Genomic DNA, 25378 nt, shown 5'->3' with positions numbered 1-25378 from the left:
GCAGTGAAATATATGAATAAGATGGTAAATAAATGTCTCAAACCAAATTTTGAATGTTTATACAACGTAAGCATTGTGTTAAACGGCATCTTTCACACAAAATGTGTCTTTGTAAACGTTCTATCTGTGGGTTGAACATCTCTACACCCACTGCGGCGGCAACACGAGTGTGTGGCGCTGCAGCTGCTGTGTGGAGGCTCTGTGGGGTCTGATGATGGTGTAATGTTGTTCTTTCCCCCCTTCACATAAATAGTAAGGGATATGCGGCCCTCGTGCAATTGTGTTATATTGATTTGTTCTGCTCCAAACAGAAGCCTTCTGATTTATAATACTTTTCAACATAATGTCACACTCAACCACCAGCAACCAAGGCACCGGTGCAGAAAATATCGGGGCATTTTACGTCCTTCTTGTTTACTCCCTCATGTTGTCGAGGCTCTCGGATCCCGCTGTGCTCTCGGTGTGTGTGTGTGTGTGTGTTGCCGGACTCCATTACACTGTATTGTGTATTATTTTTTTTTAAAAAAGGTACTGCAGTGTAAAACATTCCCATTGATCAAATAAAAGAGTGTTACTGCATCAAATCACAACACTTGTAGTTCATTTCCCGCCCCTGAAGGACACGCTGAACTGTTTCCCTCCTCATTCGGGGGAATTCACGGCTTTTAAATTGCCGCCATGAGCCTGCAGCGTTCAGATGATTATATTTATATACATGTATATGTAAATAAATAAATAAAGGCACCGACCAAAGCCGATTATGACCCGGGACCTGGAGGCAGGGCAGCTGCAATCTCATTGGTCGCCGGCGCGTCAGGAAGTGTCATAGCAACCAATTAAAACGGCGCAAGGATTTATCTCTGCGCTTCGGCCGTCAGACCGAAAGTACCTGTCAACACAATGCACATCCTCTGAGAACAGAACAAAGGTAATGACTTCCTGAATGTTTATTCCTCTCCTCTGTTCTGTCTCTCTCTCTTTTTTTGAGTGACGGGACTCTCACATCATCCCCGGAGGAAAGTCTCATCCGGGCCGTGAGCGCAGCGCGCGCCTCTCCAGGGGGATATTCCAGAAAGGAGGTTCAACAAACTCTGAGTCTATCCCTGAACTCTGAGTTGACTCACTATGAGATGAGACACTCTGAGTATCCGGTTCCAGAACAGCTGATCTGCGTTAGTTCCATCAACTCTGAGTATGTTGAGCGCGTGCACGACTATTATTAAAAAGCCATCATCAATGGAACCCCGATATCACGAGTCACCATGACAACAGGAAATAACAGCAACATCTTTCCCAGCGGTGGAGTTGGAGGTGCTTCTGCAGGCCCACGGTGAATATGAATATGAGCAAAACAGTTGCAGCAGCGAAGGAGAGAGAGAGAGAGAGAGAGAGAGAGAGAGAGAGAGAGACGTCATGGGAAAACGCGGAAGTTTGAATCTACTATTCCACTGACATAACGTTTAACCGTAAGCTCGGAGCAGCCTATAGTTATGAATATAAGTAGGCATGAAATATGATTTTCATGTAGGTGCAATCCAACAGGGGTAAAAAGAACCTGGAAGCAGCTAAAAATGAAATATAAAAACATACTTCAAAAAGGTAAGGCATTTATTGCTCGGCTATGACTGCGCCTGGCTTTAATTTTAATTCATATTTTAATAATTGACTTGGGCTATTGAACAAAGTAAATATTCATTCAGTGGCTACTTGAAATAGTAAATGAATCCCCGTATAAAAGGTTGTTTTTACACGTCTTCTCACTTAAGACTCCACGTAGGAGACACTTCCACATTTTTATTTTCTACCTATTGAAGTCATTTAAAGTGTGACGCTGCAGCGACACCAACACACATTAAAATACTAATAAAAGTATTGAGGTTACTTTTCCTCGCAGCTTTACAAACTGTTGCCTTTCTGAAGTGCTCTGCATCCCCGATGTTGTAAAGAAAACTACCGTTTGCACACACAAAAAAAAAAAAACGTTGCGCGATGCATAACATTTGCTGTGACGTCAGTGCACGTAAGAACAGCCGGAGCTTTCTAACAGATCTTCCTCTGGAAATGATAAAACGTCTCATCTGGGTCGGAAGACTCTCTCGCTACGTAAAGCATGTTAAATCACGAAGGCCACGATGTCAATCCGATCTGGTAGGAATGGACAATCCATGTCCAGCAGCTTTCTCCATGTGGGTGGAGACAGGTAGAAACTCTGGGTTTCTTGTAGAAAACCTGCCAGCGAGCAGGGCATGTTCACGGACTCTGTTACCATGGTGATTAACTCAGAGTTTCAGTTGCCTCTCTTTCTGGAACGGATAACTCGGAGTTTCTCTCCTCTCAGGGTTAACTTACTCTGAGTTTCCACATAACCCGCTTTCTGGAATACCCCCCAGACCCGCAGCAGCCGGGTACTTGTTGGGTACACAAACATATATATATTTGTATATCTACATTGATGCTATTTGTGGTCCCGGGCAGGATGCAGTGGCCGCTGCAGCGGCGCCTCAGGGAGGCGGGAGGCCTCCGGTCCGCGCTCCTCGCGTCATGTTTGGTAAGAAAAAAAAACCTCTATTTGTACTAACTTTGTCGGGGGGGAAGTCCTCTGTGGTCCACAGGGCGTCGGAGTCGGTACATTGTCGTTACATGCATTCAAACAGAGGCTGCGTGTGTCCGTGGATGGACGTCTGTGACGCCGAGCAGAAAGTAGGAGAGGCCGGATTATAAAGCGCACGTCACTGCGTCCGAGCCAAAAGGCCCGGACTCATTCATCTGTGACAGACAGCGCCAAAATAATAAGAGGATAAATACTGAATCCAATCCAATCAGAACATGGCAGCCCTTTCAGAGGGCCAGCACATAATTAAATTGAGTTATAAATTTGCCTCGTCCAAATAATAATTTACGTGGGATGCAAACAGGATCCTGCTGTCAGAGGCTGTAAAGGCAAAGCCAGTGCACGTGTATTTGTATTGTACATGTAAAACAACAAGGCAATTAAAATGGCTTCATGTAAGCGTCAAAACAAAGTTTTTTTTGAATTAATAAAATTCAGTAAAACGTTGACAAGCTAAAAGAAATCCAACGGCGTCATCCTGGAAGCTCTTGACATTGCACCGCATGCATTGCTCTCCTGCAGCTCTTGGTCCTGAGCGTGTCCATGTACCCGGGGCTGCGGAGCATCGGGGTCCGGCTGCACTCGGCCCTCACAGGGAGCTACGTCCCGGGCCAGCACGCTGTCCTCCTCATCAACAGTCCCAACGAACAGACCGCCAAGGACATCGGCAGGTATACAGATGCAGTAGCGACTCCTCTTCCTGCCTGCGTGGAGCATGAGCTGCATGTGGAAGCGCCGCGAGCTCACTCGTACACATTTCACCTCGCGTCTCGTTTGTTTAATCTGTTGACCTCCCAGAAGTCTCGGCGCCCGGTCGAGTGAACCACAACGTGTGGGTCGAACGCTTCATGAACAGATTAAACAAACGAGATGAGGCCTTTTAATGAGGGTGCGAGCTTTAAAAGTACTATATTTTTTTTTCTTAGATAGAGTCACCTGTTGCCCCTGCCTCCAGGCTCTATGCTAAGCTAAGCTAAGCTAAACGAGTGCTAGCTCAAGGGTCACATCACCGTCCAGATGCACGAGGCAGCCTTCGGATTAAACTCTCCCAAAATGAAATATCCCTTTAAATCTGTAGACATGACATGCATTTGCTCTGGTGTGGCCTTGTAAAAGAGTTAAAGTGACTTAAACAATATGTTTGAGTCACTTTAACTGTCGGAAACGCCAGACGTTTGACTTTTTTTTCGTCTCGGGAAGATGCCCAGGACCGGTAGAGCGCCACGTTTGCGCTGTCATCCGCTCTATTTGTTGGCATTTTAGCCGTAAATGATCTTTATTTGACCACGTGTCGAGACAGAAGGTGCGGCGGTGCGGGTGCCAGATATGCAAATCAGCGGCTAGAGGAGGGTGGCCACCGGCTGAGAGGATGTTACACTCTAATATCAGCCGAGCAGCAGTTTCACATCCTTTTTTTAATGAATTGGAGTGCACGAAAGTCCTTTCCTGTTCAATGCAGTGGCTGATAAACAGCTGGTGGCTCGTGAGTGTTCATTTTCCATCCTTCCCTCCATCCCTCTCTTGTTTCTTCTTGCAGGGCGATCATGGATAGGCAGCTGGCAGCCAGCATCAACATCCTCTGCAAGACCTCCACAATGTAAACCTCCACCTTGACACAACTTTGTAGCAAACACAAATATATATATATATATATATATATATATATATATATATATATATATATATATATATATATATATATATATATATATATATATAGTCCCCCCACATGTGCAGACACGCATGCAAGTAAGCACACATGTTCTCCTCGTCGCTCCACCACATCTACATCTGCATCAATGCTTTTGTACCAGAACCTGAGTGTCGCCTTCGGCCTTCAGTTGAAATGCACGGGAGCGGAGAAGCTTCCCTGTTAATGCATAAACTTCTCCAAATTAACAAGAGCAGAAGAGCTCGGGCCCGGAGAGGACGGAGGGTGAGACTCGACACACACGTAAAGGTCTGCTTCGTCTCACGCGTCCAACATTTACTTTGACATTTCAAATGTTTCCACGCGGGCTCTTCCTTTGTCTCTGGAGATAAAAGGCGTGATGTTTAAAAGCAAAAGGGGGCGGTTCCTGCGTGTACCCGACGCCATAAAAGCCTCGCCGCTGCAGGTCGACGCGGTTGCTCGCAGCAGTTGGAATGAAGGGTCGTGCGAGGTTGCATCATCTCAGAAAATACAGTCATTTGCGAGAGCCGCTTGACTTAATTGCACCGGAGCGTTCCGCCTCCAGAGTGCTTCACGGTCCATCTCGACTGCGATTGTGACCCCTGACTCGGGTTCTCTGGTTCTTTAGGTTCTATTGGAAAGGAGAAATCCAGACCGCCAGCGAAGTTCTGATGGTGAGCCGCGGCCAGAAAGTCTTCCGTGATGGAAACACGCAGGAGAAGTGTACCATGACATGTGTCTCTGTTGTTGCAGCTGGTGAAGACGAAGACCTCCAGGATCCAGCAGCTGGTCCATTATGTGAGGTGAGAGGTCACAGCGAGGCAACGCTGACTCGATGTGTTCCCTGACTCGATGCTTCCGGTGTGCGTGCTTGATAAAGGGTTATTGAGGAAGTTATGTTCATCAACTTGGACCTTATTGTGTACTTAAAAAAGTAAGTAAGGGAAGTTGAGTCATGTCACGCTTTTCACAGACGAAAAGGTCACAAAGTGAAAGAATACACATTCATTAACACAAAGTGACCATCACGGGTAACAGGTAAGAAGTCTCAACACAATGAAATACACAGTAAGACGAAGGTGCAGGAAAATACAGAATAAAAAGAATAATGCAAATAAATAAATAAAAACAGATGAAAAGCAGGCCGTGGAGCATGAATTTGACATTGTATTCATGAATAAAAACATATCGAAGCATCCTCTGGAGTCAGAGCGAGAAAGTCTGTGTAGGAGGAGGAGGAGGAAGAGGAAGGGGAGGAGGAGGAGGAGGAGGAGAAGGGAGAGGGAGAGGAGGAGGATTAAGATGCTTCAGCGTAAAAATACATAAAGAACAATGTAAAACATTCTCCGTCTCTTCCATGGAGCCTTCCTCTCCTCCGTCTCCGTCGGGTCTCCATCTTCTCCGTCTCTCCTGTGAAAGACACACAACTCAGACACACACACCATGATAACAGAGAGGACACGCGTGACAATTCTTATTCTCTTTCCATCCTGTTCCACAGTGCCCTACGTTGTGTCTCTTCCATGTCTAACGCCGGCTCCTTTTTTATTTACCGGCTTGTTTAAAGTTCCCCTCGTGGGTCAGATCTGGTTTTCCTGCTCTGATCTGCTGTGTTTGTGTTCGCTCCCCTTGTCAAAAGGTCCATCCACCCCTACGCTAACCCAGAGGTGCTCAGCCTCCCGGTGGAGGACGGCAGCCTGGCGTACATCAAGTGGATGGATGAGGCCATCCCGGACAACTGATATACGGCTGAAGTCCAAGGACGCGGCGGTCGGAGGGCTGCGGATGGAAGAGGCTCGCAAAGCACTCGATGCGTGACATTTATGCCACCCTGTTGCTCTGACCTTTTCCTTGTTAATTCCACTTCGTTCTGTGGAGATTTGATTTCAGTTCCCTTTAAAAAGAGCTTTGCACCAAAGTCAGAGACTCCTGATTGACTGTCAGGGGACAGTCGGCCTTTCGTAGTAACAGGAAGCTGCGTCTGCTTTGTGCCGCCACGTTCTCAGTAAGGATGGGATGACATGCACATAGAGGAAGAGCCTGTGGAGAGCAGCCGTGATGCTACAGTCCAGGGGGATCAGATTTGAGAGATAATGGACTAAAACCGGAACAAAAAGGAATAAAAAAAGGTCGGGTCCAAGACAAGTATTACAGTTTGTGAAGGTACAATAAGTACAAAGGACATTGGTAGCACTTTATAATAAGTACACACTAGTTAGCATGAGTAAACGGCTTCATTCCAACATGAATACTCATTCGTAACTCATTCATAAACAGAAATGTTTCATTCTTCATTAATAAACTTGGGTTTTCCTACTTTATAAATGATGGATTCCCCATTTGTTGGACTTATAGATGATTAATGAGATCATTTGTAAAGTGTGAAGTAAATGATGAAAATAATGCTGCAATTTATGATGAATTCAGGTAGTCACTACTAGTTAATTCAGGTAGTTACTACTAGTTAATTCAGGTAGGTCCTACTGGTTAATTCAGGTAGTCATTACTAGTTAATTCAGGTAGTTACTACTAGTTTTTTCAGGTAGGTCCTACTGGTTAATTCAGGTAGTTACTACTAGTTAATTCAGGTAGTTACTACTGGTTAATCCAGGTAGTTACCACTAGTGAATGCAGGTAGGTTCTACTGGTTAATTCAGGTAGTTACTACTGGTTAATTCATGTAGTTACTACTAGTTAATGCAGGTAGTTACTACTGGTTGATTCAGGTAGTTACTACTAGTTTTGTCAGGTAGGTCCTACTGGTTAATTCAGGTAGTTACTACTAGTTAATTCAGGTAGTTACTACTGGTTAATCCAGGTAGTTACCACTAGTGAATGCAGGTAGGTTCTACTGGTTAATTCAGGTAGTTACTACTGGTTAATTCAGACAATTACTACTAGTTAATGCAGGTAGTTACTACTGGTTAATTCAGGTAGTTACTACTCGTCAGTTGAGTTTTAGTTAAGCATGTTCTGTGAGCTCATCTAATGTGACGACTATCTGCTTTACAAAGAATGAAACATGAGTAACTGTGTTTATGAATGAGTTACTAATGAGTGTTCATGTTGGAATAACGCTCAACAAATGATGAATTCGGTGTGTGTTCATGCTTTACTGATGCTAAATAGTGTGTGCTTATCATAAAGTGCTCCCAAAGCGATTCAAAGCAGCGACTCGGGCGTGAAACCAGAGAAAGGATGAAGGTTGCGAGCAGCTCGTCCTGCACCGCGTGTCTGCGTCTTCATCCGCTGCTCCTCTCGTGCAGTAACGTTATCCTGTAACGGCAGCCATGTTTGCGTGTTTGCGTTTGATAAAAAACAAGCCCTCTCGCTCTGCTTCTCGTCCATACTCATTTCACATTATCGGGCATCACTGATGTTTAGCATTATTATAATAGCTCGTGCCGGGAGCTTATCGATGGCTGATAAACATTGCAATAGATGCTTTAACAATCCACCTGCAGCTCTGACGGCAGTCCGGCGTCTTCCTTTATTAGGTGACAAACTGTTTGCCTTGTCGGCGCTACTTTAGCTCCGTTTGTTCCAATAAAACATTTACAACGCGTGTAGCCTCCAATAAAGTCACAGAGTACCGCCGGGGAGACGTTAAGGAAAGGATACGACTCGCAGTACTCGACGTATTTGTACCTCTTGACCCCGCCGCTCCCTTGTATTTCCAATGACCAATTATAATACAACTGTATTGTTTTGTTTGCATCTTGAAGAACTGGTGGCGAGTCTCCCCTCAATAACACGTCCTCCAGCGCCACGAGTCCTGTCAAATCAAACTTAAACTGAAGAACTTCATTTGTTAATCACACTTGCACATCTTCGGAGCATCACAGATTTAGTTACAACAAATCCGCCGGTTACACTATGCTTTTATGTGTTTGTGTGTGTGTGTGTGTGTGTGTGTGTGTGTGCGTGCATGCAGGTCAGGCATGCGTGCTTTCCCGGTTACAGCATGAACCAAAAATGCGCACTCGGGCGTCTACAGAAAGAGTTTCCGGCACGAGGCCCCAACAAAGGAAACGCAGACACGTCCAGTCGGGTGTCGAGTCCGTGGAGCCAAAAATAATCCTCCATCAGGGGTCCAGAGATCAGGCCATTCGGTTGGCAGTGAGAGTGTGTGTGGGTTGTTGTGACTTCAATGCACGGTGCACCCGTTCACAGCAATGTGTGTGTGTGTGTGTGTGTGTCTGAATGTGCCATATTCAGCCACAGATGCCTCCGTGCCTTTGTGAGCACTTTGACTGTGTGAAATAAATGTTGCAGAAAATGAAGAAAAAAAAAAGTATCCTGCAATGTCATTGAGTGTCCACTAGATGGTGATGTTTCAACACGCATGAAAACATGCCGTTGGGACCGAGACAGTCACGTGTGGGCCTCATTGAAATATCACATGTTCAAATACTATCCGATGACACAATCCCCTCATTTTCCCGCCCAATAGAATGATTCGTGGGTGAGGAGCGCCACTGAAGAGCATTATTTCTCCTCCACGTAATATGAAATGAGTTCAACCTCATGAAGTGGGCCAGTGTGAAGATAAATATCCACCACATATTGGCATCAACAAGCTAATTTCCCACGAGCACTGGTTGCTGTGAATCTCTTGTAGCACGCCTTTACCACAGATGCCTGCATGATTGCAGTTCTTTTTGCTTTTTTGATGACCAGGGGAACAAGTGCAATCCTTGTGCATCATCTAGAGAAAGGATGAAGCACATTGAAGCTATGGAGGAATATTTAAGCAGCAGAGGGTTAACTAATGGGCTGGGAGGAGCAGCTACAGGCAGAGGACTCTGAGGTGAGACTTCATTATACTGCCTCCCAGGTCAGCTTCCAGGGGCCAGCGGTCTACTTTCTTTTAATCTGAAGGCAAGTTTTAGAATCAAATTATCTCTGCATTTTGAAGAGCTTTGCTTGGTGACAAATTGAATGTGTATTGAATAATATGCCGTCACAGGAGACCAAGAGGAGATTGAGAGTAAGCGTTTTAAGATTTAACGTCGCATGGTGCCACTGGCCACAAGGCAGCCAAAGCTCTGCAGATGAACACGGGGCACTGGAGCGATACCAAGAGGGCACGGCGACGCGACCCCATTAATCTCTTCCTTCATTTAAATCTGAATAATTCAGTCCGAAAAGTCTCACATTACTTATTTGTGAGAGAGAAAAGGAACCTTCTGTGAACATTTTTTCACCTTGGCATGCATGTGTGTAAGGATGCATAATTACACAAATAAATATTCATCAAATCATAAACTGGCAGCAACTTTCTGAGTGAAATCAATGCTGAACTGATTCATTCTAATGTCCAGCAGGGGGCGTGTCCTTGTGTCGCTTCATGTTGCATACAGGCACTATTGAAGGTAGGCGTGTCTTATTGAAGGTGGGCGTGTCTTATTGAAGGTAGGCGTGTCTTATTGAAGGTGGGCGTGTCTTATTGAAGGTGGGCGTGTCTTATTGAAGGCGGGCGTGTCTTATTGAAGGTAGGCGTGTCTTATTGAAGGTAGGTGTGTCTTATTGAAGGTAGGCGTGTGTTATTGAAGTTAGGCGTGTCCTATTGAAGGTAGGCGTGTCTTATTGAAGGTAGGCGTGTCTTATTGAAGGTAGGTGTGTCTTATTGAAGGTAGGCGTGTCTTATTGAAGGTAGGTGTGTCTTATTGAAGGTAGGCGTGTCTTATTGAAGGTAGGCGTGTCTTATTGAAGGTAGGTGTGTCTTATTGAAGGTAGGCGTGTGTTATTGAAGTTAGGCGTGTCTTATTGAAGGTAGGCGTGTCTTATTGAATTTGGGCGTGTCTTATTGATGGTGGGTGTGTCTTATTGAAGGGAGGAGAAGTTCTATATAAGGTACTTTAACTTTTCAATTGTAATATATTTTGATGAGAAGTATATTTCATCAGATACATTACATCGGGTAAAATATACCCAACATTAGTGATGGCGTTACTAGGGTCAAGTGGTGTATGCTTTGGGGCGTGGCTATTGTTAGATTGACAGTTCCCGACCGCAGTGTTGTCTCTGAGTCCTCCGTGTTTTCCTCTCCAAATTCTTCAGTTCATAAAGTTCATTTGAACCTTTTCTTTGCCTCAATATGTCCTGTCCCTCGTTCCATTGTAAGAGGCTTCTGACCTGTAATCCACAAACCTCATGACATCATGGTGACTACGTCCACGCCTGTTATTTACACACAGCCTATGGAGTCATCTAAACGGCTTCATAGGGTTTTAAATGGAAAGAAAAGACTCATTCGTCTTACAAGCAGTCTCGGACGACGTCACTAAGAATCTCTGAAAGCGAGGATAGACGAGTCTGTTTTCTTGATTTCTGCTTTGTTATATAGACGCGATGGTATTTTGCCAGCGGCTGCAGAACACACTGATGATAAGATCTCTGACACGCGGCCAAACTGATGTTGTGTTCCATGTAAGCTTTGAATTGGCTTTAGCGTTGCGTGAAAAAGGGAGGGTCGAGCAAAGGCTCGGTGCCCGAGCGAGTAAGCCAATACACTAACATGGTGATTGCTTCCTCCCTCTCTCTCTCTCTCTCTCTCTCTCTCTCTCTCTCTCTCTCTCTCTCTCTCTCTCTCTCCTCAGCACCTTCTCTTCTCCAACCTCCACGGATCCCTCCCTCCCTCGTGCACGCACGCCCCTCCCACCTCCCTGCCTCCGTGCGACTCATAAATCCCCATCTGCGGTACATGTGTTTCTGTGCAAGACGTACACACACACACACACACACACACACACACACACACACACGCACACACACACACACACACACACACTTTTGCAGCAAATGAGAAGAAGGAGAAATATTGAGGATGTGATTGGAGACACTTGCCGAGGTAATGAAGAAGCTCAATTTCCTCTTCCCCTCCCCGTCACTCGCTCCTGGCTCCGCTCGCTGAGCTGCTACGCGGACGCCGTCATCAAAACACACAGTGAGGCGTGCTGGTTTGCTCACACTCTACTGTAGCTTGTGGACACACACACACACACACTCACTCACACACCACACACCCATTCACTCTCAGTCTCTGGAGCCAACATTCAAGATGCAGCAGCAAGAGAGAATGTCTTCTGATTCCCTGTCAGGTAAATGCAAAACTAGATGTGTGTGTGTGTGTGTGTGTGTGTGTGTGTGTGTGTGATTGTCATCATTCTCCTTTCCTGCATCATTATCCATCTCGTTCCAGCCTCCTTTCACCGGCACATTACATTCACACATTCTTATGTTTTCTCTCTGTTTCCTAGGCTTCTATCTCTCTTTCTCTCTCTCTCCTCCATTCCCCCTCTCTCTCTCTCTCTCTCTCTCTCTCTATCTGTATCCATCTGTCCTCGTTCCTTTTTGCCTCTGCTGTTTTTTTTTTGCCCGCGAGAAAATGTGTTGTGCTTTTAAGAGTTGATAACCGTGATGATTGTTATGGTAGAAAGAAAAAAAAGCAGAAGGTGTTCCTCTTTCCATATGGCAGCGCCCGGAGGGAAGTGCGTTAAGAAGGTGGAGGAGCTCCTGCTAGGTCTGCCTCACACCCAAAGCACAGCTGTGCAAGTACATATGGGCGAGAGAATATTGCATTTTTCTGACCTAGATATGACAAAAGCTTGTGCTACTTTCAATGGGACCGCTTTGGTTTCCATAACATTCACACCACGGTGGAGCGAGAGTTGATTGTCATGTTGTTTTGAGTCCTCCTACAGAGGCAGACGGCACCTCTTGCATGCTGGGTATTCAGTCCATGTGACACATCTGAACATTGTTTATTGAGCAGGCCGAGCAAGAGGTTCATGTTGTCCTTGGTGATGAGGACGATCCTGCTGGGAAACGAGCAGCGCAGCTTTCACCGGTTATGTAATCCATGTGATTGGAGCCTGGAAAGTGAACCTGGAAAAGGAGGGAAATAAACAATCATCGTTGTCGGTCAGGTGTGTTTGTTGTTGTGAGGATTAGAGCATTTTAAATCAGGATTATTGTGTGTTTTTTTTTTTACTCATTAAGGCTTCTCTGTGTGAACAGGATAATTACAACAAAAAAACCTGAGAGACGCAAAATAATGAGCGTTTGTACGGCGAAGGGAAAGATTTCAACTCTGAATGACTCTGAAGATGAGCAGCTCAAATCAGGTTTCGGGCGTCTCATTAACAGGCTTTTATTTATTTTTTTACAGCAGCCGCATGATTCAAAAAAGTGAACACCTCCCTGATTTGCTGCTGGACTGACCATGCATTTATTCATTTATGGATATCTTATGGGAGGGGGGGGGGGGGCATTTTTTGGGGAGAAGACAAGGAAATGAGATCATTATAAAGAAATAGGAAGATGCAGAGTATTCATTCTTTCTTGGCTTTGGACTTCTGACACGCACAAAAACACACAACCACCATATTTGCACAAGCCACAGCAATATCAATGAAGGAGATATATAAAACCATATATATATATATATATATAGGACATTTTCTCTGCAACATCAACGAAAAACCACCAAGTTGAATTCATGCAATTGGTTGCGCGTGTGCGTACGTGAGTGAGTGTGCATGCCCGTGTCTGTCCGTGGCTTATGTCACATTCTGCCACAGAAAACTGCATTATATATTTTTTGGGAGGTCAGTTTTGGATGCATGCTCTAGGACCGCTGAGGGTTTCGATGGCTACAGGCCAAGAGAACTGCACGTTGGTGTCGAGATGGAGGCTCAGCCAACTGTGCGTTGTATTCTTTCCCGTCACACAACGCAGCGATGGAGGAAATCTGCATTTCTAGTTTGTCCCTTTTTGTCCCATTTGTCCCTTTTTTTAATTTTTGCCTTTTTAAAGATCTGCTGTGCAGGTCGGCCCACAAGAGAAGAAGAGCAAAGCGTTCTGACGACAACATAATGAACTAAAACGAGGGAATCAGATCTTCCTATTAGTTTGACCGCCGCTGCACACACCACAACCAAGACGTATGTCAACACATCTCCACACAAGAGTGTGTAAGATTTTATAAAGGTTATTACACATTTTCTGTGCATTTGTCTGCAAATAACAACACAAGCCATCAGTGTGTGTTTGCAAGCTACATAAGTGCAGAAACGGCAACAAAAGGTTATTTCGGCGGCAGGAAAAAAATGATTTGTGCCGCAATTTCACCACTAAGATCACTTTCTGTTATATAAAGAAAAACCAGATGATGCCGAAGGACTTCAAGGCAGTTCATGGCGTCTTTCTGACTGACACCTGCCTCTCTTAATCCAAACCGGACCGGCCGGTCGAGCCTCGCTGAGCTGGAACACCAGTCACAGTTTGTCACGTTCCCGATGACGACGACTGAGCCAATGGGCTCTTTACAGAAGCCAGGATCAGCCTGACAGGCAGCATGTCTCTCTGTGCTTTCTGGGGGATTTTGTCATAGGTGTAGGTGGACGCTACGTCCACACTGACAGGCGATCCTCATCGACGTGTTCTTCAAAAACAGAAACCTTCGGCCGCTTCAGTCGGAGTTTGTTTTGCCGATTAATCAAAAGCTTTGCGACTCTGGGTTTGCACAGTGGTACGTGGAGCGAGACAAAACCCTCGTGTTGTCGGTGCTGTTCCCGATTTACACTTGAAACGACCCCTCCGCGCTCCCCGACACCGCGCCTGTCACCCATCAGCGGCTCCACGCGAGGTCCCAGGTGAAAGCCTTATCGTTCACTTCAGGTTCACAGCAACAACACAACAGCGGCACGGCGCTGTGGTGCGGATGAGCTTCTTGGACAGATGGTATTAGTCTCAGTGTTAACAAGGAAGGCTTTTGTACCCTTAAGTGTATTGTGTTGTTGGTGGCTAGCAGGTTTACATAAAGTGTGTGAGCGTGAGGTAAAGCGTAAAGCACCAATAAAATGAAGGTAACCACAAGACTCTGTCATAGTTATGCACGCGTGCTGCACGCGACTCAGCGACAATACATTTGTGTGATTGCCTTGGCACAGTTTTCTACGACACATTCTGAATCAAAAGAGCCAAACTGCGCTGAAGAGGCGACAACACATCCTCCAATTGTGCTGCATTTTCCTGAAAAAAAAGAGGAGGCAGCAAACAGAAAACGACAGCTTTGTGTGTACGCCGACGACAAAGAACACACAACGCATGTTTACTCCACCAGGAACGGCAACACAGTGTCACTGTCGGCTCTCACGCATCGTGTCTGCATTTCAACGGCTTTCAAATGGATTTGAGTCTGCAGGATCTGTACTTTTTTTTAATTTTTTACACTTTTTGCATGATTATTCCAGTGTGTAATCCAGTGAGAGGTGCAACAAGTAAAGGCATTCAAAAGGTATTCAAAAGGTATCTAACTGTGCATCCTGTTGCGCTTTAAAGCAACTAACGCGTCACAAACTATTATAAAATAAACAAAATATTGCTTGGTTTGCCGGTTTCCTGTAAAGACTGTAATTTATCACCCGAGAAATTGCCCCCTCCCAAAAGAAAAGCTGGAATAGTTTCGTTTAGTTAGTAATATCACTGCACTTCCTTTATTGTGCATTGTGTAAAATATGATATGTTATTGTTTATGAGGAGCTTGTAACCAAGTAGTTCTGTTGCCTAAACATAACTGAGTTGTTTCCTGTGAAAACAACTCAGTTCATTTCGAAAAGATTTGCTCGTAACCGTCACAAATTGTGACACGTGTTGCCGCCTTTCGTGGGAATACTCAGGAAATGAGCAGTAAAATGTTCCTGTTGTTTGGTGGGAATAGTTACGGAAGAGGAAGAGACTAACGGGGGGGGGGACAAGAATTTAGTAAATCGGTGTGATATTGAGGGAGAACGCTGCTCCTGGGAGCCGCAAAATGGGCTAAATTGTTATTGCGATGTTATGTAGATCCACTAAAAGTGCTCGTTTCTGCCACCGACTGCTTCAGATTGTTGTCATTTTCATCTGACCACGTTATGGAAAAGGAGCCGAGAGAAAGATAAAACACTTTTCTTTACTTCTCGCTTGAGTCGGTAATCTCACGTTGTGGAAATCAGTCTTCTATAACACGAAGCCACGCTTTGTGCGCTCCTCTCTGCAACTTTCTCACCCTTTGTCACGCGGCACATAGCATGCGAGAGGCTCAGAAAACAATTTTTTGGGTGTGCAAGAGCAAACACGTTCAAAGTTTTATTCCCTCCAGCAGGTGCCGAGAGGAACCCAAACGTCTGGGCCGGTTTGAATGACACCAGGAACATTCTCGATCGCAGACGAATGTCGCGCTTCCTACGCACCGGCTCAGAGGCCTGACTCAGCGTCGACTCTGTCGCCGATACGGAGCCAAGAGCGCGAGAGCAAAAAGTTCACAGAGCCTCGTAATGCTCGTTCAGACGTCCACCTACTGACCCGACCCGTAGTTTAGTGTGTCGCCGGCCAGGTTCAGTCCTTCTGGCTCGCTCTCCGCTTGAGGTTTTACATCCAATCGGACTTCGTCATCACAGAACCACAGGCACACAATGTGACTTCCTTTTTTTCACATTCAGTTTTCACAGTCGAGCTGTTAGCAGGAGAAGTTAACAAACTAATTGTTGGGTTGTGTGTGTGTGTGTGTGTGTGTGTGTGTGTGTGTGTGTGTGTGTGTGTGACAATGGGGTCGTTCCTTAGAGCTGCGCCTCGCCTGAAGGCGTTGACAAAAAATTGCGATCAAGTCGGACAGTTTTCAGCTGCCTTCAAAGTAATAACAGGAAGTCACAGAAAAAATACCTCCTGTTAGTTCCGATCTTCAGGCTACTTGTAGTTTATTTATTCTTATGTAAATATAAATATATATATATACATATATATCTATATATATACATATATTTATGGAGAAATGTGTGTGTCTCTGCATGCTTTGTGTATGTCTGCCTGTGAAATACATCACTACTGGTTTTGATGTGTTGTATAAATACAATTTTGTATTATCAACCACATAAGATATGTTTCTTTAGAGATTACCGTTGACCACGTGTGCACGACGTCAGAGCAAGACGGACAAGAACCTGTTTTCTTTTTTTTCGGAGGCGCGACATTTTCCTGTCATTTTTTACATTTATTTCAAGTTGTATAACCTTTTTAATTTCTTGCATCTCTGTTCCTCGCTGCAGTCTAACCTTTTTAAACTGCGATGCATCCGTCTCGCGCGGCCGCTTCTCCTTCCGCGGCGGTCGCGTCGAGCCACATGTGACAATTACACGACAGAAAACGTCGCCGTGAAATCAACTTCTGGCATTGCTCTGCGACCCCACGGGGCTTTTTCCCGTTCGAGCATTTAAATATATCGTTCATATTCGATCAACGCGAAGGCCGGTGCTGAGCGAATTCAAATAAAACGTGTTTTTTTTTTTTTGCGAGATTGTAGCCATATTTATTATTAACCACCAAGTGGAACCGTGTGCATGAGACCTTGTGCTGTTGGTCCTTTAGAAAACCTCCTGCACAGACCACCGGAGCGTCTGCTCGTACAGCGACGGCGACGCACGCCGTGTTGTGCACGAGCAGACGCATATTGTGAGGAAGGTCCGCGCGTGTCCTTCTATATCGTCCTTGCACGATGTTTTGCTCTGAAAGTTGTCGGTCGCCCGGGGGTCGTATCTGCAGCGCTGTCGCCAAGACAACCTCCTGTGTGTGCGTGGCGAGCACGCCGACGTGAGAGCCGATTCCATCGTTTCCTCGCCCCCAGACCGAGGCCTGCGACTGCAGATTACATTCTCAAGTGATGACCGGAAGCTACGCGCAACTGATCCGGCTTCGTATTCGCCGGTGTGAAAAGCATGCGGCTGGGAGACGGTTTTCTTCTTTTTTTCCCCCCAGCATGCATTGTGCGCGCGTGAGGCCTCGCGCCGGCAGTATCTTCGCGCTCCAGGAGCGCGTTTAATGCCGCCGTCTCTTTGAGCCCGTCACTCGGCAGCCGCGGTTCAGTGACACCCTCGAGTCCGCGAGTGTTTTAAATGACGGGCCTCTCGAGCCGTACTGCAGGAAAATCTCATCTTTGGAGGTTTTTTTTTAATAAAAACAAAGATTACCGAACTGCATCTGCATCCTCCCCCCCCGTCTCTGGGTTACCTCAACTTAAGTTGTGATTGGTGGGATGTATTTGCTCGCACGGTGCTTTTTGTAAAGCTCCGGGAGGAGGTTGAACCGCTCCGCGTGTGGGCTTCACCTCGTGGCCTCGTGCGGCGCTGCTTTCGGAGCGAGCCGGAAAAAAAAACCAACCAAGATGGAGCTTTCCGTCACACGATCCCGGGGCTCTAAATCTCTCAAAAGCTGTGTCAGAGCACGCCGGTCGGTGTAGCCAGCAGGCACGCAGACAAGCGGGATTTATAACTGCCTGTTTAAACGATGCGTCTCGTCCTGAGTGCTTCTTTCATGCGTTGAGACGAGCGCATGTCCGATCGGGTATGGACAGTAAACTAAATATGACAAGTTATTTGATGAATTGGCACAATCGTTTCTCAAATTGTCTACACTTAAAAGCATTTCCTTTAAATGTACACATGTGAGTGGAATCACAAGGGGTATTTCTGGTGAGAAAAGTGTAGAGTTCAATTCAATTTTGTATCCCAAACTCCTGCAGGAGTCTCATTCTAGGTGAGCTGGGAGGCTGGAATCCATATTATGTGGGAGTCTCTTTATGATGGGAAGTCTCATGAGCAAAACCTAAAATAACCTGGGGGAAGAAAAGTACTTTATTGAATTTATAACCTCGCTTCCATCCTTTTTTTCTCTAGATTCAAAAGCACTCGTCTTCACTCACAGTGTTGGATCAAATCCTCTCTATCTGCTTTTTTTCCCCACAATATTTGCTTCTGTTGCTGGAACCGGAGAGCAGCAATGGCCCTCCTCCATACTTAAAATATTGATCTAATACCATTAGGGCCTTTTTCTTCCCCATCATATTTGCTCTATCAATACCTGGCGGAAGGACTCTGTAGCAACCGGTGAAAGGTGGAGTTCATCGTCATGTTGCCGAGGCCCGCTAATGGGGGCTGAGATGCTAATGTGGCGCGGCTATTGATCGGAGTTGAGCGCAGGAGGGAGCGGCGCGGCGGCGAACGCAAATACAATGCGGCCGCGCCTGCCACGCCTGCCCTGCCGTTATCCGATCAGGAAGCTGCTTATCTTTTAAGCACACGCGGGGGGAAACGCACACGTCCACGCCGCCGCCGTGCTTTTCTCGAACACTCGGACGGACGTCAGTGCAATCAGTCCAATGAATGCACAACCCGTGGCCCCTTTTCCTCTGCTCGTCATCGAAGCATCAATAACATGCGCTTGATCACATAAACTGCCCCGCAGTGGACGGTAACAATAAAAAAGAGAGCAGGCTAATGCTTGGCGTAATCAAGCCCTCTCATTTGATTAGGAACAAGGATCTCGTTGCTTCAAGGAACGCTTTCCAAGAGAGACGATTTAATTAAATCGTCAGCCTTTTGTATAGATGTCTTAGCGTTATAAAAACAATTTGGGGTATTGCAGACTGGCCTCTTCACTTGATTAATAAGTGACACTTTAGCATTAGCCCTGTGGCTCATTTAGGTTGTTCCATCTTCCACTTTCTGTAGCAGTGTCTCTGCACGTCTTAAAATGTCACACTATTTCGCAAGCCTGTGTACAGATAATATCTATATAGTAAGTTTGACTCGTACAAGAAGACGCTTCACACACTTATGCATACTTTTCACTTTTAGCACACACTGCGGATGCCTTTATGCTCTAGCTGTTGCATGCAGGGTGCACTCCATTGGGACGTACATCTCCCACCACATGACATTGCATTTGAACTTTGACCCTCTGACTGATAAATCCACTGTTCAGAGGGTTGTAGGAAGGATGCTGGCCTGCACGCTGAACATCTTGGTATTTTGGATATTACAATGTATTGAGACATATTCAAGTGTTGTATGCAATACATTTTCAAGGAGTCAATAAAAAAAGCCAGTAGCCTGCTGGGTACCGGATGTGGACTTAACAAATTGCATTTACAGTCTTTCAGTCGAGTGCTTTTTTTTTCAATTTTCCAAGTCGCATAATCCTTCCAGAATTAAAACAGTCAAATTAACTGTGTGTATGTAAACAGCAGTTTAACAGTCGGGTACCTGTCACAGAGGGTAATGTTAGCATACACAAAGTGACTCAAATCAAACACACACGCGTTTTTTTTAAATTTTTTATCTCCGTGACCAACACACTTGAGCTGCACCGAGCTAACATGCTAACACACGAGCATGCTAAACGGCTTCCGGCGGATGGTCCTGCGGTGCTTTCTGCGCATGCGCAGTTCAGACAGGTGCGTGGAGGGTCACAGAAATGTTTTTAAAAAAACATTGAGGCACGCGCGAGGAAAGGAGAGGAGGAGAGAGGAGGTACTTTCTGCAAGTAGCCTCCGACAACGAACTAGCTTAAAGTTGTTTTTGCTCGAGACTCACGGAATGAGGTTCAGACAGGTGAGTTGCGCGTGTGTCGTGTTTCTACTGTTCACCATTATTAGAAACGGCAGGTTGCTTAGTCACTTTATTCACTTATTGTCGGGCTGTTTGTCAACGTTATGTCCTCGTGATTGTGTGTGTGTGTGTGTCTGACCAATTCTCGCGAGGCAACGTCGAGGAGACGGATGCATAATTGGCAAGTCAGTTGCACGCGCAGGCCGCGTTGCCTTGTGCATACAATTGCCTATTGTTGTGTTATGTGTGTGTGTAATTGTAAAATGCGGTTTGTTGTGTATGTTGAAGTAGCCCACTGCCGCAGTAAGCAGAGCCTGCAAACATATCGACAGACTACACAATGTGTACCTGTGACGAACCTGATCAATAAATCAACAAGGCCATGGGGGGAAAAAAGTCACATCAGCAAATTGTCCTTTGGGCTCTGAGTCAACCAGAGTCTGCTGATGGAACAGTGCATGGCTACAACATGAGTTCTTCCATGGCATTTTTATTTTAATTAATTTTTTTTCCTCTTTACTGTCTATCGTTGCAGACGATGATGAGCAGCTTTGTTGGCGAACAGATTAACATCCTGAGGCTCATGTGTTACTGCAGGAGATTTTACACACACACACACACACACACACTCTCTCTCACACACACACACACACACACACACACACACACACACACACACACACACACACACACACACACAAAATGCTTCCTTCATTTCTTCCTGTCTCTCCTCTGGTTCTGGAGACCATAATTAAATCAACACCCCGATGAAATGCCTGTCTTTTTTTAAGAAGCTTGACCTGCTCCTGTCCACAGGATGACTGTAAGCTGATCTGTGTGTGTGTGTGTGTGTGTGTGTGTGTGTGTGTGGGTGTTGAGGCTACCTGTCATAAGAAGCAAACGTCATAAAGGTGAAATTATCTCAACTGACAGGTTTGTGAGAAACTCAACGTGTGCATTTTTGCACACCGGAGCGCTAATTCCACAATATTTTAAATTACATAATTTTTTTTTTTTTTTTTTAAAGTAAATGCACGACAACATTTTTACTGCGCAATGAATGAATAATACAAGTTTCATTATATTGAATATTCACTGTGAAAAGCTGCACGACTGAAGAGTCCCTGAAAGTTTTATGGTCAGATTTCGGAGATGGGGAAAGAAACCAGCGACCCGCAGCACAAACACTTTGGAGTGCGCCGTATGAAATAAACGGGAATTGTCTCTGAACTATCCTTTCAAAGTGGCGACACCCCCCCCATCTTTTCCTTTCTTTCTCCGTTGCCTTTTATCAGGTGTGGCCACATGCATGTTGCATGCGGCGCTGTGTCGCACGAGGAAAAACGCTCTGGAGCGACGTGCAGGCGACGCTCCTCTGCTTCTCCACGTGGACTCGGCCTCTTCGCAGCAGCAGAGAGCGCCGCTCTGACCCACATACGCTACCTGTAACGCATCCGGCTGAACTACACACACACACACACACGCACAGGCAAGAGCTGCACAAACAGGTGATCCAGGTCGTCGCAGAAATACCACGTTAAAAAGTCAAGGATTGTCTTTCTCCCTCGGTGTGAGGAGAGCGTCCCAGAGATGCTAACGCGTGAAGAAACTCATCGCGCCGTCCACGTTGATTTATGTAGTCGCAGTGTCTCTATAACAGGAACCCTGTGTGTGTGTGTGTGAGAATTTGATAGATCGTGTGAAAAAGAGCCCTGTTGTATTGCTTTTTCCCCCCGAGATTTATGTCACCTCATTGCCCAGAGATGCTGGAGAATCCAATTCGAGCCTCTCTCGGTTTGAGTTATATTCATCCTTTCTTCACCTGACAGCCGCAGGAATGACTGAAGTACAAAAAGAAAAGCAGAAGTGGCGAGCGTGAGGTCGTCATTAACCTCCGTGCTAGTTGTGATTCAGAAAAAAAGGTTGTTTTGTTTGTGAAAAACGTCTCCATCCTTTCTTTCTCTCTCTAGGATATCACGATAAATGCTCAAATGAATACATGCAAACTTCTTTTCTCGATGTTCCAGTCTGATATATTGTGTCTTGAATCCCCCCCCCCCCCCTCCCTCCTGTTGCAGATGTGCGGTTTCCGTCGAGACACTGGGTGTCACGCGGCCACTCCTACGAGGAGCCGACGGCGAGGAACCCAAAGTACTGCGTGGTCGGCGACCATCAGATGCTGCTTCTGAGCGAGGAGGAGGCGGTGAGAGCAGACGCCGCCGTCTCTCGTCTGTCGTGTCCCTCTGTGTCGCTATTGTGCGCTTTCCCCGTCTGTTCGTGTTCTTTCTTTTTCTTTTTTGTCCTCGTCAATGTCACTTGATTTGTCTTCAGCCTTTGTGGCTCTTTCACACCCACCCTCTTCTCCACTTAGCCGGACAGTTTTCTTTCTAACTTCTTAGACAACATCTTCAGGGAAGCGACACCTCGGGCGAAACTCTTGTCGTTCTTGTGAGTTTGGACTGTTTTGCTTTCAGAACGTGTTTTTATTCGGGAAAAGAAAACATCCTTTCTCTGTTTTGTGTCTTCAGATTGATCCTAATATCCCCAGAAGTCTGTATTAGATGACGCCTCCTTTAAATATTTAGATATCGCAATTTTTGTTATCGTAAGTAATCACCTGCGGATGTTTTTATGAAGATATCTATCTATCTGAATAGATTTGCTGAAGAGGGAAAACAGCCATTTAATGTTTTTTTTAGTTTTTCCTTTGTTTCCACCTTTTTTTTGTATTACTTTCCGTCTTTACTTATTGTTCCCGTCTCCGTTCCTCCTCCTTACTCATTGTTCTGAGACATTACGTAAAACACACCGAACAACTAACGCTTATTTTGTCATTTGTAACGGAGCGTTTGCTTGATAAGTGATTTCCGGCCTTGTTTGCCAAAGGCGATGAGGCCCCTGGGCTGTTTGCACAGCCGCGGCGCCGTTTCCCTAATCGTGAGACAAACGATGCGTCTACAAGCGCAGAGAGAGCCGAGGAGGAAGGAATACAAAACTCAAGGTGTCATATGTTTGGCAGGCTGCAATATGGATGTAATACAACGTAAAGGTTAAATCCAGAGGGGCTTGTAGAGTTCGGCCTCTTCTCATTTTCACCTTTTCAGTTAATTGTGAGGCCGTGTGCACAATAATCAGTCAGGTGCAGCTCATTGCTCTCACCTGCACTCCTGCAGCTGCACCCAACTGCCACTAGAGGGCGCTCATGCTTTAAGACAAGCAAGCTTCTTTTTTTAATGTGTCACGTTTTCAGGTTTAATTTCCTGCTAGATTGAGAGCACTTGAAGGGGCCACACATCATTTCCTAAGTTAGCCTCTTCACCAGAAATTGGGGAGATCCAGACCAGGGGTTCCTGAAGGTCCCCTTGAAAGGACTCATGTAACTTCAGGCTCACATCTGATTTGTTAAAGAAATTCAGACGACCACCTTCACTAATAAATGAGGGAAAAAAAACAATGTGACAAAAAAAGGTGTAAAAAAACTATATCTTACATATTTTTTTTTGCCAAATTCAAACTTCAACATTCTGCTTCCATTCACACATAACTGCCTGATTTTATGAATCCAAATAAAATGTATTCACGGCCATATTTCTGCACATTTGGATTGTTGTTACATTCCCGAGTGAAGCCGATGCGGAAGTGTCGTAAACTTACATTCCCTTTATTGACCAGCAGGGGGCGACTCCTCCGGTTAAAAAAAAAAAAAAGTCAGATTGTATGAAAGTCTGTGAGGGAAAAATGACTCTACTCTTCTCTTGATTTATTCCCGGCAGTAAAACATTAGTTTATAATCTTAATTTCTAGTTTCAAGTCTTCAATACAACATGAAATTCGGGTCCATTTAGAGCCAACGGACCATGAAGCTGCCGACCACCAGTGGCAAGAAAAATCCAAGATGGCGACGGCTGTAACTCAAAGACGGAGCCGAACTTGAGTCGTGGCCTCGTGACAACGGTCCACAACCTAACAGGCGACGTCGCGATCATTACGTCCACTTTGGTCATTTTATCCGAGAGAACGTTTGCTCGCCAGCTAGCTAGCCAGCCAGCTAGCCAATAGAGGCTGAACACGTTCATCTTTACCTGATGACGTGTGGTGATATTTCCCGAAAGCTATCTTTTTTTTTTTTAACTCCGTCTCACCATTACCCGTTGCCCTCTTGAGGCCCGCCAGTCGGCGCAGTGGTTTTTGAGAAGTAACCGCTTCGGCCATGACTGAATTGTCGCGGTAAATATCGGGACTCAAATTCCAGCTAACGTTCTGCTTGGTCGCCGTTGCTCAAACCGCCACAGACATCGTCTGCGTGTTTGGTTAAGCCTGAAGCGAAGAGGCGGCGAGCAAAGAGACACGGAGAGATAAACAGGCGGCCGTGGGAAAAAAAAAAGGGATAGAAAAGCAAGAGTTGGGAGGCGTGAGGATGTCCGATAAGCCTTTTATCGCTCCGCTCGGAGGACAGAAGGCCCTTCTTTCATTCGCCGCTTTCTCTGCACAGAGATACGGCCCGACGCAGACTGATGTGCCGCTAACGCCTGCTTTTCTTTCATCCTGGCGGCGACTCATTTATCACGAGCTCCACAGCTATTATGCACTATTGGCCCAACGCGGCGTTAAACACGGTGACCAGAATAACCACAACAACACGAGATAAGGGGGCCGTCCCAGCCGCCGCTTTTCTTTGTTTCTTTTTTTTGTTTTTCGCTTTTCATTCTCCTGCTGTCCGCCGCCTTGTGTCTGCACCTTTTTGTTGTGGTTGTCGTCTGTTGTCAAATTTACTCCGCCCTTTTTATATATTTGCCTTGACTTCCGAGCTCCCCGTGTCTCGCTCTCCCTCCTTCTCTCCCTCTTTCTCTCTCTCTCTCCCTCTCTCTCGCTCAGCAGATCCGCTCCTTGTTTTTGCAGGAGAGGCGCTCCGCGTCATGCAAGAAGGTCCACCTGCTGCGGCGCACCATCAGCGTCCCGGTGGAAACCCACTTCCCAGAGTTCCACAGCCAGCTGTCCACCGAGAGCGGTGAGTCGCCCGAGGACGCCTCTGCAGTAATTAGGATGCCACGCAGACACACACACGCACACACGCCCACACACATACACACACACACGTTACTCAAACCATTTAATTAAATTACAATGATTAATAGCCCAGAAAATCACATATTTAACGCTTGTTCTACATGATTATGGACGTATAAAGGTCTAATTTATTATTAAGACTCGGGAGAGATGCTTTTTTTTATGGTTTTGACTTTTAAAAAGCCACTAATTATCATCTTAAGCACTCTTGTGCCGACACTTGTTCTGCACAAAGGTCAAACGTAACTCAAGAAAGGCACTTCTCTGCGCTCCTCGCTGACACAACCATCCAAACACTCCCAACTGTGCATAACTCCCACGGACGGATGAGCCCGTTGAAATAGCCGATTCCCTTCGTAGTCTGCCGTGCGGCCACTAGATGGAGAGCTTGCTGCTTCCCTCGCTCTCGTCCGAGCCACTCAGACGTACACTGAACATGTTTCAGTGTCTTTTCAAACAGCAGACGGCACGTCGTACTTTATCCACCCTGTCGCTTTTCAAGAAAGTATAATGCTTGTGATGTAAAGGACTTACATCTTTTACTTGAGTAAAAGTAGCAATACTACAATGCAGTCAAACTCTTACTTCAGTAAAAGTACTAAT

The 25378-nt window shown here is 45.7% G+C and overlaps 2 protein-coding genes across 8 annotated transcripts in view; both read left to right on the top strand.

Annotated features, from left to right (window-relative positions):
- Nucleotides 1-835: 835 nt before the first annotated feature.
- On the top strand, nucleotides 836-6608 carry zgc:63972 (protein CutA homolog). Of its 7 annotated transcripts, none has more exons than XM_068573334.1 (7): nucleotides 836-928; nucleotides 2476-2548; nucleotides 3134-3282; nucleotides 4149-4208; nucleotides 4912-4957; nucleotides 5037-5086; nucleotides 5923-6608. In XM_068573334.1, the coding sequence occupies exons 2-7, from the start codon at nucleotides 2477-2479 to the stop codon at nucleotides 6023-6025; spliced, it is 480 nt and encodes a 159-aa protein (XP_068429435.1). In that variant the 5' UTR covers nucleotides 836-928; nucleotide 2476; the 3' UTR covers nucleotides 6026-6608. The 7 variants fall into 7 exon arrangements, with proteins under 7 accessions (XP_068429435.1, XP_068429431.1, XP_068429436.1 ...); XM_068573330.1 differs by lacking the exon at nucleotides 836-928 and adding an exon at nucleotides 1243-1330; XM_068573335.1 differs by lacking the exon at nucleotides 836-928 and adding an exon at nucleotides 1406-1466.
- A 13025-nt stretch (nucleotides 6609-19633) lies between these two features.
- Nucleotides 19634-25378, top strand: part of LOC137783872 (disabled homolog 2-interacting protein-like) — a 108419-nt gene continuing 102674 nt past the window's right edge. Inside the window, exons 1-3 of the mRNA XM_068574210.1 lie at nucleotides 19634-19711; nucleotides 21787-21911; nucleotides 24608-24716. Of these exons, the coding sequence (XP_068430311.1) occupies nucleotides 21885-21911; nucleotides 24608-24716 (136 nt within the window). The 5' untranslated portion in view covers nucleotides 19634-19711; nucleotides 21787-21884. The remainder of the gene's footprint in view (nucleotides 19712-21786; nucleotides 21912-24607; nucleotides 24717-25378) is intronic.

The sequence above is a fragment of the Clinocottus analis genome, unplaced genomic scaffold (genome assembly GCF_023055335.1).
Source record: "Clinocottus analis isolate CAN_PGR_092001 unplaced genomic scaffold, fCliAna1.0.p SCAF_13, whole genome shotgun sequence".
Lineage (NCBI taxonomy): Eukaryota > Metazoa > Chordata > Actinopteri > Perciformes > Cottidae > Clinocottus > Clinocottus analis.
The sequence above is the reverse complement of the archived record's forward strand: the minus strand, read 5'-3'. Positions and strand labels throughout refer to the sequence as shown.